Raw genomic sequence first — 19,561 nt, 5'->3', positions numbered from 1 at the left:
CAGGGAGAGGTTGGTTGGCAAGATTCATCCAGGGGATTAGGGTGCTGGCCGAGTAGCTGCATTTCAGGCCCGGCTCCAGGTTCGACAGGGAGAGGGTGAAATAAAAATCAGAAAAAGCAGGACTTTGGAGCCAAGAGCGAGCCGGTGCTTGCATTTCACACCAGCTCCAGGTCAGGAAGGCAGGACTGGGGCCTGACGCCCCCTGCTGGAGGGCATGTGACATGCCCTGGGCTGCCCAGGAGGAGGGTTGGGTGGCTCACGAACCAGGTGCCCATAGTCTCCAACACTCCAGGAGAAGGTTGTTACCTGGAAGCCCCTCTCTGGTCCCCTCCCCTCTCCTCACCTCCCTCCCTGGCCAATGCCTAGTGATCTTTATAGCTCGGGGCCTTCTTGTACCTACCTACAAATGGGTCAAGTGTACACCCGGTTCTAGGCGCTTTACCTGGTAATCACCAGCTCAGGAAAGCCCTGAGTGGGGGAATTAAAGTGGGGGTCAAGTTTGGCCTAAGCGCCTGCCATCCTCTTTCTACCGCCCAGTCTGTGCTGCTTTAGGGGCTATCTGCTTTCAGCCACAAGAAGAGTGACGGTCAGAATGATGGCTCTCAGGTCCAGACAGAGCCCTCGGGTGCGAAGTGTCCAGGAGAGGCACGTAACCAACTGACCTGCCAGGGTCAGTCCTGGCAATGCTGTGGGAAGGATCATCGTCCCCAGATGAGCGTTGTTCACGAACAGGGGGCGGCCACGCTGTAAACTAGGAGCGCTGTCAGCTGCGAGCACGAGGAATTGTCGGGGGTGGCCCTCACATCGCACTGACCTCCACTGCTGCCGCCTAGGGCTTGGGTCTGCGGGTGTGTCTTGTTTCTCCTCTGCCCCTGAGCGCCGGCCCCTCCCTCTGTGAAGAGGGCCTAAGCCCCACCCTTCCAAAAAACCGAGACAAGGCGATTTGTGTGCATGCTGCCATGAAATGAGAGCAAATAGGGATTTCTTGTTAAAGTGTTGTTTTGTTTTGTTTTTTGTTGTGGGGAAACACACATAACCTAAAATGTGCCATTTTAACCATTTTAAGTGTGCAGTTCGGTGGCATTAAGTAAATGCAACAAAGTTGGGCAACCATCGCCACCATCCGCCTTCAGCACTATTTCGCCTGCCCAAACTGAAACTCGGTCCCCATTCAACACTAACTCCCTGTCCCCTCCCCCAGCCCCTAGTTACCACCATCCTACCCACTGTCTCTATGAATTTCACTTCTCCAGCTATCTTGCATAAGAGAAATCATTCGGCAGTTTCAGGTCTCACCTTTAAGTCTTTAATCCATCTCGAGTTGTGTGTGTTTTTTGTTTTTTGTGTGTGTGTGTGTGTGGCATAAGATAGGGGTCCATTTTTATTATTTTACATGTGGTTATCCAGTTTTCTCCTTACCATTTTTGAAGCAACTGGCTTTTCCCCTTGAGTACTTCTTGTCTCCCTTGTCAAAATATTAGTTCACCCTATAAGCATGGGTTTCTTTTTGGGTTCTCAATCCTGTTCCATTGGTCTGTGTGCCTGTTTTCATGCCGTATCCTACTGTTCTGATCACTATAGCTTTGTAGTATAGTACGAAGTCAGAAAGTGTGATCCTTCCATCTTTGTTCTTCTTTCTCAAGATTGCTTTGTCTATTTGGGTTTCTTTTGTGGTTTCATATGAACTCCAGTTTTTCTTTTCTATTTCTCTGAAAAACTCCAATAAAGTAGTGAAAGGGATTGCAGTGAGTCAATAGATCATGCTGAGAGGGATGCTTAAACTTTTAGTGGTGACCCATGGACACAATGACGAGATGCAAAGAGAATTCAGACTCCTTTGGGCCAGACTAAGACCTCTACTTAGAGGGTCTGTTTCCTAGCCCCACGTGCCCACTTCTGCGTTCTGCATGTTCTTGTTGGAACTGAAAGTCTGCAACCTACCTGCTCTGACTCCCTCACATTTTTCTTAGGCTTTCTGTTCGGTTCTGGCAGGAGAACAGATGGCAAGGGGAGGAGGTATGGGTCCAAGGCAGCAGGTATTGGGAGTGGCTGGTGTGACAGTGGGCAGGGGGTCCTGGTCAAGGTCACACCGGGTCCTCGTCAAGGTCACACTTCTGGGAGATACACAGCCAACTATACAGTGGCTGCAGTAGTGCAGCGACAAGCACAGGCCCCTGGGGCTAAAATGCACCCCAGGGACAGGGACAATGGGCAGCCACTGAACTTACTCTCTCCGCCCTTCCCAACCTTGATAAGCACTTCCCCGTGTTAAACTCCCTCTGCTGGAGACACTTACGGGGGTGGGCCGAAGCAGGTTAAATGACCAGCCACCATTGCCTAAAAGGGGAATCATTAGTAAGGATAGGAAATAATAACAACAACAAGACAAGTAATACAAATAAATAATACAATCCTTGTACATAAGTAATTAGACAAGAATAAACTCTGTTTCACGTGCTCACCAACTGCAAACCCACTTTCTCCCACCCCTGTAAAACGGTATCCATTATCCTGGCTGGACCCTGACGAAGCATCCTTTCGTGCAATTTACTATAAAAAGAACACCACACCTTAAAAATGTTTGGCGTGTATCCTTTCAGACTTTGCTCTGTGGTTTCTATCACCCAAATTCTTTAACATTGTGTGTTCACCCAAGTATTGTCCTTTAATATTTATCGTTTTGCGATTCAATTAAAAAAAATGGACAGCCACCAGTCTTGGAGGTGTCCCCGAGTTGTTACGAACACGAGATTACTCCATTTCTTTTCTTGATGCCTGGTGTTCTGTTAGCCATTTGTCTCATGATGGGCATTCGGGTCTTTGCGAGTTTTCTGTGCTCTGGACAGTGTGCTGCAGTGACCGTTCCTGCGTGCGTGCCAGCGTTTCTCCATGGTAGCGAACCGGAGGGGGAATTACAGAGTTGCTGGGCATGTGCGTGTTTAATTTTACTGCGGTTCACCCAATTGCTCTTCCAAGTGGCTGCGCCAGTTTCTACTCCCACCCATGTATAGAAGAGTGTCCTCTCTGAGGTTTTGACATTTCTAAGCTCTTTCGTTTTGCCCAGTCTAGGGGGGCAAAATGGTATCTCGCTGTTGCTTTAGTTCTCATGCCCCTGCGGACTGACTGATGCATCTGTTAGGTGGATGGTGATGACTTCAGGCTGACTCCGAGGGCGGAAGGAATCGCTCTTGGGAGGCAGTGTGGCTGCTGCTCCCTGGCTTTCGGGGGCAGGCCTCTGAGGTGGCTCTGTTGCCAACAAAGCTACACCAAAAAGCTCATCATGATTTCTTGGGCCACCAGAAGGTGCTGCTGCGCCTTCATGTGGCTGAGGCTGCTGTCAGGCGGGAGGAAAGCCCCAGGCCTGGCCATGAGCAGGAGACGTGCTGAGGCCTCCAGGAGCTGCAGGTGCCTAGCAGCGGGCAGCGCCCGTGGAGGCCAGCAAATGCTCCCACCAACAGTACCACCGGGGACACACGCAGCGTCTAGTTTGCAGTAACGAGGGCGGTGGGCTTCACAGAATCAGTGACACTGTCCACTCCCTGGTTTGATTAAATGTCGTGGAAGCTGCCCAATGTTTCCTCCTGGATTCCTTCTGATGAGAATTCTGTGGTCAGTTCCAAGAGCCCCCAAGCAGAGTCCGGTAGTAGTGGTGTGACCTCTCCGCTTTGAGAAAGCAGAAAACAGGCAGGACAGGGAAGGGAAGGGAGGGACCCAGGAACAGTTACGCTATGATTTTTTTTTTAACAAGATGGCCCGAGGAAGCTAAAAGAATCACCTTTCTTGTAGACCTCAGTGCTAGTCTGGGGTGGGGGGCAATGAACTCATTCTGATACTGGAAGACTAGGGTTCCAGTTCAGGCTTTGCCACTTTGTGCCCCAGCTCTGTAGCCAGTAAAACCCAGCCAGTATTCCTCCCTGCCCTCCTTTAAGTGCTCCTGCTGTGCCTAAGGAGCAGTCCGGGCTGGAAGTCAGGACCACAAATTCTAGCTCGTGCTCTAACGGTAACTCGCTGGGTAACTCAACAAGCTCCTTAAGCTCTCCCTCAGTTTCTCAGTCTGTAAGAGAGTGTGATCACGCCCGTTTCATGGGCTTCTGTGAGGATGAAGACGACAGGAGGTGTGAAGGCTTTGGATGAATACTGCTGTATTGGATATAGCCATCCATCGGGTGCAAACACAGGTGTGCAGGAAAGTGCCCGGCTTCAAACAACCAAAATTAGTTTTAGTTTAGATGCAGAGAATATGCTTCTATGGATAAAACGGTCGGCCAGGACGATTTCCTGTCTTTTTGTGCAGCTAGGCAGCAGGCTCAGAGGACCTCAAAAATGAGCATAAATTCTGAAGATCAGTCCGCCCGGTGTTCTCCCAAGGTGTCCTCCTGGGTCCTCCGGGGTCGCGCGCCACCTGGTGTCGGATACCCGCCTCTGCGCAGAAACCACGTGTAAGAAAGTGCTTACAACCTAACTACGCACCCTGGTTTTGACCCGTCCTAGCCAATAGGGAAGGGGGAGGCGGGGCAGGGGAAAGCAAAAGTCCAATCGTCTCCTGCTCTTGGAGGAGAAGGCGGGGCTTGGGGTTTACCACGTTGGGTTTGTCCGCAGCGCTAATTACTTTTTCCAAAGGCAGGAGGAGGGTTTCACTACGGCTGGCGCCGCCGCCTCGCGCGCTCTAGCTCCGCCGCGACTGTCCGGGGGGCTGCTCCTCCCAAGTACCATGTGTGACGGCGCCCTGCTGCCTCCTTTCGTCCTGCCCTTGCTGCTGCTGCTGGTTTGGGGACTGGACCCGGGCACAGGTAGCGCTCCCTCTCCCGCCGATCTTCTTCGCGGGTGCCTCTCGCGATCACCTTGCTTCTGTCCTGCTGAGGCATCCTCTGTCTGCCCGCGCAGCCCGGCTCCGGAGGCAGATGGCTGACAGTGCCCGGGGCCGAGGAGGCGCAGGCCGCAGCTGCGGGACGGGGCTCCGAGCCGGGCGGCCGCGCTGGAGAGCTTCCCCGGGTGGTCGGGCCCGGGCGGAGGCGCTGGCGGGCACGGAGATGCCGGGGCGAGGGAAGGCATGATAGCTCCCGCTCCGGGCCGCGTTGTCCCGCTGGTGGCGCGGTGTGCCCAGCGCTGGACCCGCGCGCAGCGGGCGGCCGGCTGGAGGCCGGGCGGCCGGGCGGGCCCCGCGGCGCTGACGCGTCTCATCTCTCCCCTCAGCTGTCGGCGACGCTGCGGCCGACGTGGAAGTTGTGCTCCCGCGGCGGGTGCGACCCGACGACGTGCACCTGCCTCCGCTGTCCGGCATCCCCGGTCCCCGAAGACGGCGTCGCCCCCGTGCGCCCCCCGCGCGCCCCCCGCCCGGCGAGCGCGCTCTGCTGCTGCACCTGCCGGCCTTTGGGCGCGACCTCTACCTGCAACTGCGCCGCGACCTGCGCTTCCTGTCCCGCGGCTTCGAGGTGGAGGAAGCGGGCACGTCCGGGCGCCGCGGACGCCCCACTGAGCTGTGTTTCTACTCCGGCAGTGTGCTCGGCCACCCAGGCTCCCTGGTCTCGATCAGCACCTGCGGCGCCGCCGGCGGCCTGGTACTGCCTGCGCCCCCTCCGGGTCTGCTTGTCGGTCTGTCGCGGCGCAGGGGGTGGTCCCCGAGGAGGGCAGGGATGTGGGTGGGAGCACCTCGATGGGAATTTCAGACTTCTGGGCTGCTCTACCTGCCCTGGGGAGTGCAGGTCCAGCCCTACCTGTCAGGCCCCTAGGCTGAGAGGCGCACTTCGCCCAATGCAGAGAATACAGCATTTGCACCTGCACAGGTGTGTATGTGTGCATGTCTTGGGGAACACCTGCGTGTGTGTATATCTCACCTCTTCTTGGGTGTGGGGATGGAGTGGTGGGCATTCGTCCTCCTTTTGTCCTTTTGAACCCCTCTGTACCTGGAAAAGGACTTTTGAAGCACTTCCCTGCCAGGCCACTAACCTCCCAAATTAGTTGAATTGTGAGAACCAGTACAGGGAGGGTGTTCATGTCTTTGTTCCCTTATGCTACACGTAGGCGTTTGTGTGGCGCCCACCCTGCGCCAGGCCCGAGGGGTGCTTACCTTGGTGATAAGATTCTCCCTGTCCCCAGGAGATCCCTTGCTGTGGCAGCAGCTCTTCTTCTGTCCCCAAGACTCTGCCCTGCTGCATGTGTGGCACCTGTGGCAGGTGCTCCGAGGGGCAGGGGAAGTTCTGTGCACCTCTGCCCTGCTTCCACTCACAGCGATCACTGGGATGCACTGATGCTCAGCCAAATGCTTCTCAGCTTCCCCGTGGTGCCTGGAGGAGCCCACATGGCTAGCAGATGGGTCTCCTGCAGCAAAGCCTGGTAGAGGCTGAGGGCATAAAACGCACAGTTGTTTCTCTATCAACTGTCAGGACCGGCTGCCGGGGAAGCAGTTTCTGGTCCCCTTTTGTGCCTGTCCTTTCCAGGCACAAGAAACTGCTCCCTCCACCTCTACCCTATCTGGTTGCACCAGCTAGAATTCCCCAGCCCTTCCCCACCTGGGCTGCAACCAGTCTCCTAGAACTTGCAACAAAGCCAGAAAGCCTGGGGGTGCAGGTTTTTATGTGAGACTTCTGTTTTCTTCCGAGCCATGTCGGGGACCCCGGGGGTCATGTCCTAGGACTGGCCTTCACCAGTGTCCCCCTTTTAGGACTTCCCTGCGTCCTGGTTGGAATGTGATCTGCTGGTGCTCAGAGGGGAGAAATTGGTTCCTTTGGTTAGACGGGGATAATGGCCCGTGGAGGGGGCAGACCGTGTGGGCCGCTGTGGGCGAACAGGCTTCAGTCGGAGTGAGAAAGGCTCGGATCGCTGTAGGACTCGGGTCAAGGCTGTATCATGTTCTGGGAGGGACTGGAAGGCCCACATCATTTTTGCTGTTTTTGCCAAAGTGTTTAAAAGTCTAGGTCACATCACTGTACTGTACATGGAAACATCTGAATCCCATTTGCTGCGGTTTAGTGAGTTTCTGTAGAGGTCAGAGTTTATACTTCTTGGTGTAAAGTTTCCAGCGAGCAGCTATCTGTGAAGGAGCTGAGGGTGGAAATCTGGATAACATTGATTTAAATCCCCACAGAATGAGTGCTGGGCCCACTCACAGATGGCATGCGAGCAGGGAGGGTTCACTTCAGTTCTCCTCCAGGCTGTGGGGAGTGTCCTTCCCTTCGGCACCATGTGGGGGCGCTGTGCTTTAGATAAAGGAACTCGGCCAAGAGGCTGAGTTCGGCTGTGCCAGCTGCGGGTGGACCTCTAAGACTAAGAGATTCTAAATTCCTGCCGGAGCAGACACTTCTGTTGTTTAGTCTGCCTTGTTCATACCGTTCGTGTGAACGGGATGCTGGACGTTAGACCCTTCCTCCCAAGCACACTGGCTGAAGGCAGGAGGGAAGAGACAGCCTGGTGACTTGGAGGGGACCTCTTAGGTGCAAGGTGGTCCCGGAACGTCCAGAGAAGAGAAAGAACAGGAAAGTAGGCTAACTAAGTTTGCGTCGCACTCCACACTGCTTGCATGTTGATTCTCAGATGTGCTTGAGACAGTTCAGGTGGGTGGGTGTGTGTCCGTCACTCTTGACCATGGCGGAAGCACCGTGAGGTGGAGATGGGGGGCGGGGGTGGGGGGTGAGGAGTGCGTGCATGTGGCGTGTGTCAGGGCAGGCGTGTCTATAAGGCGTGAGGGACAGGCAACGTCATGGAGATAATTTTTGGTGGCCACAGATGGTGGCATCACAAAGCCTCCTTGTAGCCAGAGAGTCATGCAGAGCAAACTTAGTCTTTAAAAGTCCAAACAGTAAATACCCCAGGCTTTGAGGGCCAGATGCTCTCTGTCGCCACTGCTCGACACTGCCATTTTCCTGAGGCAGCAGCCACAGACAGTAAATAAACAGATGGACGTGGCTGCTGCGTTCAATAAAACTCTATTCTGCTGTTGAGCATCCGTTAAATCCTGCCACATCTAGCGTCCTCTCCACGGCTCAGTGGAGAGTGTCGAGGGCAGAGGCAGAGCAACGCAGGCTCTGCTCCCTGCTGCAGCGACGCCACGGGGCCGCCGGGCTCCAGCGATGTTTAGAGAAGGTACATGGTTAGAATAGAGCCTCACTTCATTGTTTAGGGGCATGAAGAGTAAAGCTCACACTCCATTTGCCCCCCATCCACCGCATTTGCTGGTGGGCACCGGCGTGGGCCCGTGGCATTTCCTCTCTCTGCGTCTTATTTTGGAAAGCTGGGCAAGTTGCACTTTTTGGACCTGCAGAGGCCGCAGGCTCACATGTACTATTTTCTGTCGATGCTGCTTCATGGCATTTATATTTCAGAGAGCCCTTAGCTCTCATGTCAGGTTCCAGAGGAGGGTCTGGAACTGTGTCATTTCCAAGCAGTGATGTTTGGGCACCTGAGTATGGTGTGTCCTGCCCCAAGTAATGGACGTGAGTCTGGACCAGCGGCTTCCCGTGAAGAGGACCAGATCGTGGAATGGCAGCAGAGCAGGAATCAGGTGGAGGAGCTTCTCCCGAACTGGCAGTGGAGCCGGAACTGCAAGGAGCAGAAGGGGAGGCGGTGTCTGAAAGGACTCTCTCTGTGCTGTCTGCCTGAAGAGGTCGAAGGAAGGGCCTGTTTTCCACCCCAGCAGGTTTGGTCAGCTGAGCAGTGGCTCTTCTGCCTCAGACGAATACCCGCACACTCTGGGGAGTGCACACATCAGGACCTGTCCACCCCTTTGGGGCTGAGGCTGTGTCTGCCTCGGGCGTGCTGTGTGTGAGGCGTTGAGACCAGACCGGACCCCTGGGAGCTGGGGCCTGCAGGAGGTTCAGAAGCTGTGCCCATTTGGCAGGCCACCTGGAGAGAGAGAGGAGGTCAGGGATGCTCCTAGCGTGCCTCCTCTGGAGTCGCAGCCACAGCCCACGGGGTGCCCTCCTCCCCTGCCTGTTGCATTTCTACTGATCCCTCAGTGACATCTTTTCTGCGACGCCTTCCGACACCTCTCTTACCCCTCCCCTTTCCTCTATGCCTTTGTCCACCTGGCATATAATTAATTATTCCTTAAGTAGTTGTTCTCCCCCACAAAGAAGATGCCAGTGACCAGTTTTTAACCAGCTTTGCATACCTGGAACTTTGCTGATGCCCAGCACATTCTAGGCTGTCAGTGAATGTTTGGTGAGCGAGTTAATAATGGAAGCTTTTGGTGGAGAGGAGTGCCTTTCAGTTCCGTGTGTCAGAATGATAATGAGGACAGACAGCTGGCGCTTAGGCGGCCGCGCACAGTTCATGGTTTAGGTTTTGCAGTCCCGTGTGCACAAAACCCTCACCCAGGGTTGAGGCCACCGGGGTCAGCCTGATGGCCCAGCCCGCCTGGCTCTGGCTGGTCACCCCGCCTGCCGTGCGGGGATTTTGGTGGCAGTAGTTTAGCTCTCGCATTCACAGTTCTGCTAGCTTTTCCTCCCAGCGCGCTTGGGAGCTCTTGCCCATGCTCACTGCCCCCACCCAGCCCCCGCCGTTCCCGGGGGAAACAAGAACAGCAGGGCGCTGAGGTCAGAGGCAGAGCAGAAATAGGAAAAGTTGGGGCGCCCCATTCTCAAGAGGGCAGCCTGCATTTATGTGAGTCCTACGATGGAGTGGCGGGTCTGGGGTGCTGCCATCTGTCCCTTTAGAAGAGAGTTTTCAGGCTCTTGATTGATGATAAAACTGACAGCTTTTTAACACAACATTACTTGGTCACATAATGTTGCGGAGGGATTCATCTTGGCAGGGATGATACGGTGTGGAGGCCAGGTGGAAGGGAGCAAATAGACCGCACTACATTGTTATACTTCATGGCATTGACGCAGGTGTCGGGCAGGTGCATTGTCCCAGGCGACTCATCAATTAATATTCTTGAGTGAAGCGTAAAGATATTTGGAAAGGGCACGGCGCGTTTTGAAAGCTTTGTGGGAAGAAACCATTGAGTGGAGCTGAAAGACAGTAAGGAGGCGGCGAAGGACAGTTGTGAAATTCGGAGGCACGGAGGAACACGAGGGGAAGAACTCGGGGCAGAGAATCCTAAGGTGGCCAACCTTCTCTGGAAAGACGTTCACACGGCCTCACGGCCACATTCTGTCAGGCTGCCCGTGACCGTCACCTAGGATACACAACGAGATTTCCTCATTTGAACTTTTGCTTCGTCGCCAGCGTTTTTTGTTTGTTTGTTTGTTTGTTTATTTGAAGACGTTTGGGATGGAATGATGAGCTGAAGACACATTAGACTGATTGCATTCTTGGAGCTGGTTTCCTGCACTCTGAGGCGCTGCAGCTGCCTGACCTTGGATGTGTCCGGCGGGAGAGGGTTCGGTGGCCAGCACATTGGAGGGAACCACGCGGAGCCACTGGTTAACCTTTCCCAGTGCACGCTTCTGCACGCGGATGCACGGTCACGCCCTCGTTCTTTAGGAAATGAGGCTGCACGGCCGTTCGGGCTGCAATCCTTGAGCGAGTGAGTCCCTTAGCGCCTGGGAACCCCCGCCCGCCGCCTGTAGCCCTATGGGGCAGGGGCAGTGAGTGAATGATATTGGCCGTGCGTGACTGTGGATAGAATGAAACAGAGGAAGTCTGTGAAATCATTAAATGAGAGCTGGCATGTTAATGCATTAAAAAGACATTTCTCCTCTTGCCCCACAGGTGGTTCCCAGACTTGCCAGTTATAAATCAACCAGTCAGTCAGCACTGTTGACCAGGTCATTGTCACACACCTGCCGTGGGCAAGACACTGTGGTAGGCTCCCATTAAGCCTCAAAGAGAAATACATGCAGGCCCTGTCTGGGGCTGGGGGCAGCCCAGATTTGTGTGGGAATGAAGGCGCAGTGGGACCTGCAGGGTGGCTGGGGGTGGCAGAGGGATGGGGGCTGAAGGGAGTGGGTCTCAGGTTCTGAGGGGGAGGGTGACAGGCGGGGACCTTCCTGAGAGAAGAGCTCAGTGAGTTGGCTGTGGGGTAGCGGTGGGAGGTGACTGTTTTAGGAGATGGTGGGAGATGAACAGAATGGACAGGTGTGTGGATCAGGCGGGGTGGGGCCCAGGGAGCCAGCCTAAGGCATTGAGAGTTTATCCTGGGGGTGTGGTTCTCAGCTGATCCTCAGCATCAGAGCTTCCCAGAGGAGTTGTTACACAGCGGCTAGGCCCCATTCTGTCCTGAGAGCTGGGATTTCTAGCAGGTTCCCAGGTGCTGCGTTTTGAGGCTCACTGGCCTAGAGGCACCTTGGAGCCTTCCTGGCTGTTGACTAGGGAGTCTCTGGTGATATCCGAGGGGGCTTCCTGGAGGAGGGTGGCATTTGGAGGCTGGAGGTGTGAGTTCTTCCAAGCAAGACCTTCTAAAGCACTCCCCGCCCAGGGGCTAGACTGTGTGCTAGTAGGATTTCTCACCAAGGGGAGATTCCCCCTATAGATATATTGCGTTCCATTAGAATTACCTGCTAACTGGCCTTTTGCACTGCAGCTTATGAATATAAACACTAAGCCGAACCAATGGTCACTGGCTTTGAAAGTGCTAGGCCCAAGGGGTCCTTTGACCTTCAGCACCCTGAGCATTTCAGGCAGTCGGGCCCCTTGTTAGAGCTGAGTGCCTCCTCCAAGACATATGGGGTCCTCTGGGCCGAACCCACTTACGTCTCTCCAAAGCATCCGAGTGTCTAACACGGTTGTGACTTCAGGGGAGAGGGCGAGGCCACGCTTTCCTGCAGGGCGGGCGGTGCCACTGGAAGAGTTTTATTAGGGCAGTAAAATCTCCGAGTTGTTGTTGGCAGGCCTTCTGATGGATTGGAAACCTTGCAATCTGCTTAGAGCAGTCAGGATGGTTTCACCCTGCGTTGAGGACCGAAGGTAGGAGGTGATCTTGTTGGGTGACCTGATGGACTTTATCAGAGAGGCCTGGTATCGATGTATCGTTTTGAAAGGTTGGAGGGACCTGTGTGATTTGGCTTGAGTGAATTCTCTACACAAGGCTGGGGGATCGCTGTGTTGTGGCGGCAGACCGCAGCACCACTGTCCTGTGGGACCTGTTAGACCGGCATGCACCTCCAGCTGATTTTGATGCGCACTGGAGTATGGGGACCGCTGGTTTAGGATGTCGTGGCTTTTAGAGGATCGTGATGGGAGAGAGAAGGAGAAGAAAGGATGTTTGTAACAGCCTAGGACCGATCCACCTGGTCTACTGAATCTGCTAGCAAAGGCAGTCCTGACCTTCCACCCTCTTGGGGGGCAAGGATACACAGCCCAGGATGCCAACACCGGCCCTCCCCCAGCCCTCCGGTTCCTTGTGGGGGGGTTGCCTGGTCCCACTGACCCCTAATCAGAAGGGGAAGTAGCAGCAGGTGTCCTGGGGAAGGAGCATTGCTTCCAAGTGAGGCCGATAGTTCTCTGCACTCTGTGTACGTATGTGTATTTTAGAGTCAGTATTCCTTCTATGAAAGCGACCAATCACAGATCCTAGTTCTCCAATCTGTCATTCCATTGACAAGGCACTTTCTGTCTATCATCTAGCAACTTTTTGCAATCCCTTGTAAGGGGGCTTTGGGTAATATTTGGCCCCCCTTTATAAATTTGGTGATCAACCTCTTTTAAACCCTCCAGACTGTATTTAGAAATTTAACACATTCAACTTTACTTTCAAAGTCTTTGTTGGATTAAAAAACACACCCTTTGCAAGCACTTCAGTGATTCTTTTAAACCTAAATAAGTTAGTCTCACAAACATGGGGAGTCTTCTGAGTTCTCTTATACATTCTAGTGCTGCTTATAAACCTAGGAGGACTTTGAAATCACAAGTCTAGATCACAATGCACTTTAAATTAGAATTACAGATCCAACCCATACTTTGCTAAGTTCTCTCAAATGCTGCAAGTTCTTGGGAAAAAATGTACAGATCCCTTACAGAGCTAGTGATCATACAGGTCTGACTGATTCCATCCTCTCTTTATTTTTTTCTTTTTAAGATTTTATTTATTTATTTTTAGAGAGAGGAGGGGAGGAGAGGGAGTGAAACATCAATGTGTGGTTGCTTCTCACGTGCCCCCCACTGGTGACCCAGCCCACAACCCAGGCATATGCCCTGACTGGGAATCCAACCCACAGCCCTCTGGTTCGAAGGCTGATGCTCAGTCCACTGAACCACACCAGCCAGGGCATCCATCCTATTTAATTCTAGATATCCCCAGGGAAATGTGCATTTTCTCATTAAGGATATAATTGTCATTCAGTCCGTACACATTTGGGGTTGCCTCTTCAGTTAGGCTTTTAGGGGATGATTTAAAAAAATTTTTGTAAACATGAAGTTTGTTTTTATTAATAAATGCATCTTTAAAGGAAAGCAAACCTGTTGCATGTATCACTGGACCCTTCCACACCTCATGCCCCCTCCCCCATGCTTCTGCTGCTGGGATGCTTCCAGCCACACAGAAGCGCCTTCTTGGGCTCCGTCCATGGGGGCAGCCTATGAAGAAAAAGCCCAGATGCGGGAACCAGGCTGTAGCAGGGTGGCATTACCCCCCATGGGCTGCTGGGGTCGTAGGCATGTGTGTGTGTGAAGGTGACCGACACCCCATCTTCCTTCTTTCGGGCAGGTCGGCCTCATCCAGCTGGGGCAGGAGCGGGTGCTCATCCAGCCCCTCAACAACTCTCAGGGCTCGCCCAGCGGACGAGAGCACCTGGTCAGGCGCAGATGGCCCTCGACATCCAGCCCTGCCGCCGAGGCCCCGGGACCTGGGCAGCTCTGCCAGGTTCTCACAGGTGAGTCTGGGAAACAGCACACGCCCGTTTGGCACGGTGGCATGCCCCTCGGCCACCCCCACTGGTGTGTCCCCAAATGCACCAAAGTCACATCAGCAAGAATTCACTCCCCCCTGTAGTCTGAAAGCATTTCCTTAACTCCCTCAAGGCCCCTTCCTCCTCCTTTCTGTCTGGATGAGCGTCGGTGCCTTGCTTGTAGCAAGCAGCCCTTTGAAAAAAGGCATTTCTGGAAGGAGTCCAGGGTCTTGTGAATGCGCTGTCTCCGTGTTGTGGAACGAGAGCCAGCTGAGGCGCGAACACCTCGATGGCCTGTTGTTGTCGTCGGGCCCCAGGTTGGCGTGCAGCTAGGGAGAGAACTCCTCCCCTTGGCGCCCTCACCGGGGCTCGGTTTCCCACGGCAGTGGTCCTGCGTCCTGGCGGTGTGAAATAGAGTCGCCTGGGGTCCCAGGGAGAGGTGGTGCTGGCAGTGTGGCCCTTGGGCCAGCAGTATCGACGTCACCCAGAAACCTGTGCTCAGCCCAGCGCGTGCCACCCTCCCCATCAGAAACGACAGGGCAGGCCGGGCCATCAGTGCCTTCCGGGGCCGTCCAGGTAAATCTGGCCGTGCTGCAGTGCGAGAACCAACAGCTTTGAAAAATGCCACCCACTGACCCGCCCCTAGTGTCCCGATCCGATTGGTCTGCGGTGGGATGTGGGTGTTTGTACGGGTGATTGAATGAATAAGCATCTTGGAGTGAGAACCCAGGGTTCTTGCATTCTGTGCTGTGTCTGAGCAGCCTGCGGACTATCTGTTGGGTGCCTAGGAACATTGCACGGTGCCATGTCACTTCCCGTCTGTCTGTGAGTGTCCCCTGGTGAAGACAGACATCCCGCTGCCCACCGGGGGACTTCCCACCTGGGGACCTCGGGACCCTGTGGCTGACCTTTGGGAGCTGTGCTTTTGTAGTTTCGAGACTTCTGTGAAACTAGAGCATGTCTCCGTTTAGTGTTCCAGAGCCCTCGGACGTAAATCAATGAGGCGGCTCTCTTTTAGAACAACTTTGCTGTACAGGAACCAGCCTCTGCTGCTCAGCCCTGTTGCCGTCCAGGTAGTCGCCCTCCTGAGCCTAGTCTACCTCCATCAGTGGGGCGTGCGAGGGGATTTTGCTGGGTCAAGGCCATCTCTGCAGCCCCCAGAGAGCTCTGCGTGGTAAATGGAGAGAGCCTGCCACCGTGCATTAGGGTTTTGCTCCGTGCCTTCCCGTACCCTTACCAAAAAAGCAGGGAGGATGGATGGACCATGGCCTAAACATACCATGAAATCCAAGGGCAAGAATGTTTAAATCTCATTGCCCCTCCAGTCAAACCTGGCAGGTTTGCGCCCGTGAGCTGCCTGCCAGTCAGCGGTCAGAAACCAGGGTGCACTCGGGTGATGTCACGGAATGTTTGTCTGCTCGCCAGCCGCCCTCCTCTCGAGGGGCGTGATGGCTCGGACTGCTGACTAGATGCTGCCCTGTGCTTGCGTTTGCATTCCTGTCCCCGGGGGGAGTGTCGAGGCGTCCTTTCCACGGATTCTTCAGCCTGTAACGAAGGAAATGAGACTGTAACAAAAGCAGGGCGGGGAGGGTGTGATGGAATGAGGCAAAAACAAGAGCAGTCGTGCCAAGGGGCACACTTCTGGTGTTGCTTAGAGAATAACCTGCCCTTCCCTGCCCCAAAACTCATGTCTAGGTGCTTTGCTGGGTGGGAGAAACAGGCGCTTTCAAGGCGGCGCCAACTCCAGGCTCTGTCCTGGGCGGGAACACAGGCACAGCAGAAAGGCGTATATTTTGCTTCTGGTCCTTGTCACTTTACAGAAGGTGCTCTGTGAACTTTGCTGCTGTGTTGAGCACAGTCGGCCTCTTAATAGGTTTAGCTCATAAGCGTCATGCCTTGGGAGTTTAGAAAGTGGGAAAATTAATTTACTGGGACACTAGCAAAAGACATTTTCTTAAATTCTCACTTGAGGACTCTTTCATTTGAGGTCTCACTCTTTCAAGTGAGGTCTCACTTGAAGCACTTCTTCATTGTTTTTAGAAAGAGGAAGGGAAGGAGGGAAGATAGAGAGAGAGAGAGAGAGAGAGAGAGGCATTGATGCGAGAGAGAAACATCAATTGGTTACCTTCTCATACTCGCCCCAACTGGGGATCAAACCCTCAACCTGAGTCTGTGCCCTGACTGGGAATCGAACCTGGAATCTTTCCGTCTATGGGACGATGTTCCAACCAACTGAGCCACACTGGCCAGGGTGCAAAAGACAGTTTTGAAGTTTCCTGGAGAGATTAATCAGAGTAATCCAAGCTTCTCCATGGGAATGTGTCCTTTGTGGCTGAACATGGTGGCTGTAGCTGTCACCATGCCTTGTCCTTAAGCTCATGTCACCCCAACCTGGGAGATGGCTTGGGAGTAGCCAGCTGGCTCCTGCCGGTGGAGTCTGATAACTCTTCCTCCTCTATGAAGCACTCTGTTTCCCTGCGAGTTGGGCCAGGTAAGCCGCTGTGCTCTCCGGCGGGGAGAGGTACCAACACATGAAAAGCTACCTGGAGGGAGCTGCTGCCTGTCCTCGGTACAACGGAGCTTGCATTTCTAGCCATCCTTGGGGCTCCCGGAGAGGGGACAGGCTGATCCTGTTTCTGTTATAGCTCCTTATTTTTAGGACCTTATAAACCGATTCATAAAATACCACTCCAGTTTGGAAGGTTGGAACTTGGCATGAAAATATGGCGTCTGTGTGAGTCTTTTTTTTTTTTCTTTTGGTGAGAGCATGCGTTTTTTGAAAGTTTTTTTGGCCATTCTCAGCAACGGACATGGCACTTGGGATATTTTGAAATGCTTTTCAACTGTTAAGTGGTTGTCGTTGCTTTAAAACTTTCTGTCTATCTTCTGTGGCTATTTTAGTTTCTCCTTTCAGAGTCAGTGTGGAATCTTCCCCTAGCATCTTTAGTAGCAGTGAATCTCGGTCTCTTCCTCCACCGTGGTAGACGTGACAGGTCACGGTAGAGGTGGGTGGTAAACTAACACAATGAATTTGCCACAAGGCACTTTCCGAACAGGACTCCTACACGCTTCGAGCAGCGGAGGGCTTGTCAGAACACCTCCAGCGAAGGGACCCATGAAGCACCACTGTCTACTTTGTAGTCCAAGTTCTGTTGTGATTGGTTTTTAAATAGTTGTAGGTATTTTGTAATATTGTCTGGTCCACTGATAGCATGAAGAAGTTCATGTTTCATCAGTGCTTAGAAGATACCATGAGTCTCCAGAAATTGCATGCTGCTCATGTGTACAAGCATTTGCACATGTAACCGTGTGTGTGTGCGTGTGCATATACTCTGTAGCAAAGGGTTGGTTGCAGCTTGTGCCTTGCATCAGTTGAGATTCATTTGGTTGGAAATGACAGCAATTGGACTGGCTTAACCACCAGCAACCTCACTGCCCCGGGCGTGGCTGGGCTGGCTTCTTGGCAGTTCTTTCTCTGTGTGGCAGCTTTGTCATGCTCTGGCTCCTCTCTGGCGATGGGGGAGAGGCCACAAGGCCGAGGGGGTGCACTCTGTTTAATCAAGGTTGAGGCAGGGTGGCTTGGATTGCAGCTCTATTTCCTTTGTGCCCATCACTGGTTTGTCTCAGTGTCTGGAGGCAGGATCTGAGGGTCTCAGGTCTAAGGAGCCATCCCTCTGCTTTTTACCTTAGTCTCCACTCCTTGCAAACCGCCACACACTTGGTAAAAGCCTGGTGGAGTGGGTTCAGAACACCTCTAATTCAGATCTAATCCATCATTGCAGCCCACGTGGTTCATAATACTTGGGCTGATTCCTTCCAAGTTCCATAAAATTTTCCTGGTTAGCTCCTTACTCCCCATGCCCCAGGGATGGAAGTGGCATCTGGGTTTTGCTCACGCAGAAGAAGCTCAGTCCCTCTGGAATTTGGTCCCTCTAACTTCTCGGAGATCTCAGCTTTTTAGTGGATTAAAAAAATAAGATTTTGTGGTTTATTCAGTTTGTCCTGTTTTGGTGGTAGTGATGGTCTGCCTTGGGCTTCTGCGTCTCCACTGGAAGCGAAACCCAAGGGCATTTGAGTTTCTCCTCATTAATATTTTAAGTGTTTACTTACGTATGAAAAAATAAGCAACTCCAAAAGTAGAGAGCAATATTTTAAGAATTATCATTCTGGGAGAAAGAAGAGTCCCACTTGAGGCCCTCTCTGTCTCCCTGTTGTGACCCGAGAGGAGCCCCCTGACTTCTCTGTGCCTTTGTGCTGGCCTGCGACAGCGGCTGGATCAAGGGGCTACGGCCTAGGTGGCTTAAACAACAGGTATTTATTTCTTCCCAGTTCTAGAGGCTCTGGAAGTCCAAGATCAAGCTGTTGGAAGTTCCAGACCAAGGTGTTAGCAGGGTCAATTTCTTCTGAGGCCTCTCTCCTTGGCTTGTAGGTGGCCATCTTCTCTCTGTTTTCATGGGCATGTCCCTGGCCACCTCCCCACCCCCACCCCCACCCCTGCTTGTCTGCCGCCTAATCTCCTGTTCTTACGTGAAAACCAGTCAGATTGGATTATGGCCCACCCCAGTGACCTCACTGTCATTTGATTAGCTCAGTAAATAGCTTATCTCGAAACACAGTCCCATTCCAGGTACTGCTGGTGAGGACACACCAATCAGCCCCTAACAGCCTCTGTTTTCTCATCTGTAACATTGGGGTGAAGCTGGCCTTGTCTGCTTCTTGCGGTTGTAGCTGAGGAACATGCATTTGGGGGTGATGTTGCCCCTTCCAGTGCACTGGGTCCGCAAGACATGTTCATGAGAACTCTCACAAATGCCTAAAAGGTAAAAAAAAAAAAAAATTAGAGGAAATTAGAAGTGAGCCCTATAAAGGGACTCTTTTTACAAGAACAGATGTCTCAGTTGGCTGATCCTGTATTTAGTTGTTTTTTGATCTCATTAAAGGAGCTGCATGACTTTAGTTGAGTTAGAAAGGCCTGAGCCGCTCTGAACTTCCGTTCCTCCACCTGCACCTCAGTAACCTCGTCTCCCTCTTGGAGACGTGGTGGGTTTTCAGTGAGGTCGTGCATACTCATCACTTCGCAGCTAACACAGGTTGGCTGTTGTTGCAGCGGCTGTGTTTACAATTATTGTTATTTGTCCCCCCCGCCATTCTCCATTTTCAGGGGGCCCCTTTCATGTCCTTGTTCTGTGTGAAAGGGCGAAGGAAGAGAAACCCCAAACAGAGAGGCCTGACCTGGGAGAGGAAAGCCCTCGTTGAATCATTCCTGAATCCGTCCTTCTTGCCCCTTGAGCAAATCCGTAACGAAATCAAGGAATCGGAGTGTTTTTAGACCAGAGTTTACTCTCAAGGCCATGTGCTTATTACCTTTTCCCTCTCATTCGGGTGCGTTCGCTCAGCCAGTGTTCACTGGCACTCCGGACGCGGGGCATGCCGGGGGTGGGAGCGGGGGTAGGGGTGGCAGGACAAGGCGTGGGCCCTGCCTCCAGGAAGCTTGGGGTTTTGCGGGGGGAGAGGGAGGGAGATGGCGAGGAAGTAAACAAATGTAGCAGGTATAAATTACTTTTACTTATGAAATATTTAAAACAGGCCAAAAAAGAAAAAAAAAAACAACCAAACCACCCACCGCATACAAAACAAAACAAATATCAGAAGCTACATCCCCAGCATGCAGGCTTAACCCATGTTAAGATCTGCTTCTGGACTCTTCCCTTTTTTAAGAGGAATGAACGATAATAGCTGTGACTGAGTGTCCTCTGTCCACCCCATCCCTTCTCCTCCCGCCAACGGGCTCCCCA

At 53.1% G+C, this 19,561-nt stretch overlaps 1 protein-coding gene across 1 annotated transcript in view; it reads left to right on the top strand.

Moving 5' to 3' along the window:
* The first annotated feature begins 4,651 nt into the window (after positions 1-4,651).
* ADAMTS17 (ADAM metallopeptidase with thrombospondin type 1 motif 17) overlaps positions 4,652-19,561 on the top strand; it is a 190,590-nt gene continuing 175,680 nt past the window's right edge. The window contains exons 1-3 of the mRNA XM_045825122.1: positions 4,652-4,790; positions 5,194-5,558; positions 13,586-13,751. Of these exons, the coding sequence (XP_045681078.1) occupies positions 4,712-4,790; positions 5,194-5,558; positions 13,586-13,751 (610 nt within the window). The 5' untranslated portion in view covers positions 4,652-4,711. The remainder of the gene's footprint in view (positions 4,791-5,193; positions 5,559-13,585; positions 13,752-19,561) is intronic.

The sequence above is a fragment of the Phyllostomus hastatus genome, unplaced genomic scaffold (genome assembly GCF_019186645.2).
Source record: "Phyllostomus hastatus isolate PE091 unplaced genomic scaffold, TTU_PhHast_1.1 phas_scaffold_555, whole genome shotgun sequence".
NCBI lineage: Eukaryota > Metazoa > Chordata > Mammalia > Chiroptera > Phyllostomidae > Phyllostomus > Phyllostomus hastatus.
Note: the sequence above shows the minus strand (reverse complement) of the source record. Positions and strands in the feature narration are given on the sequence as shown.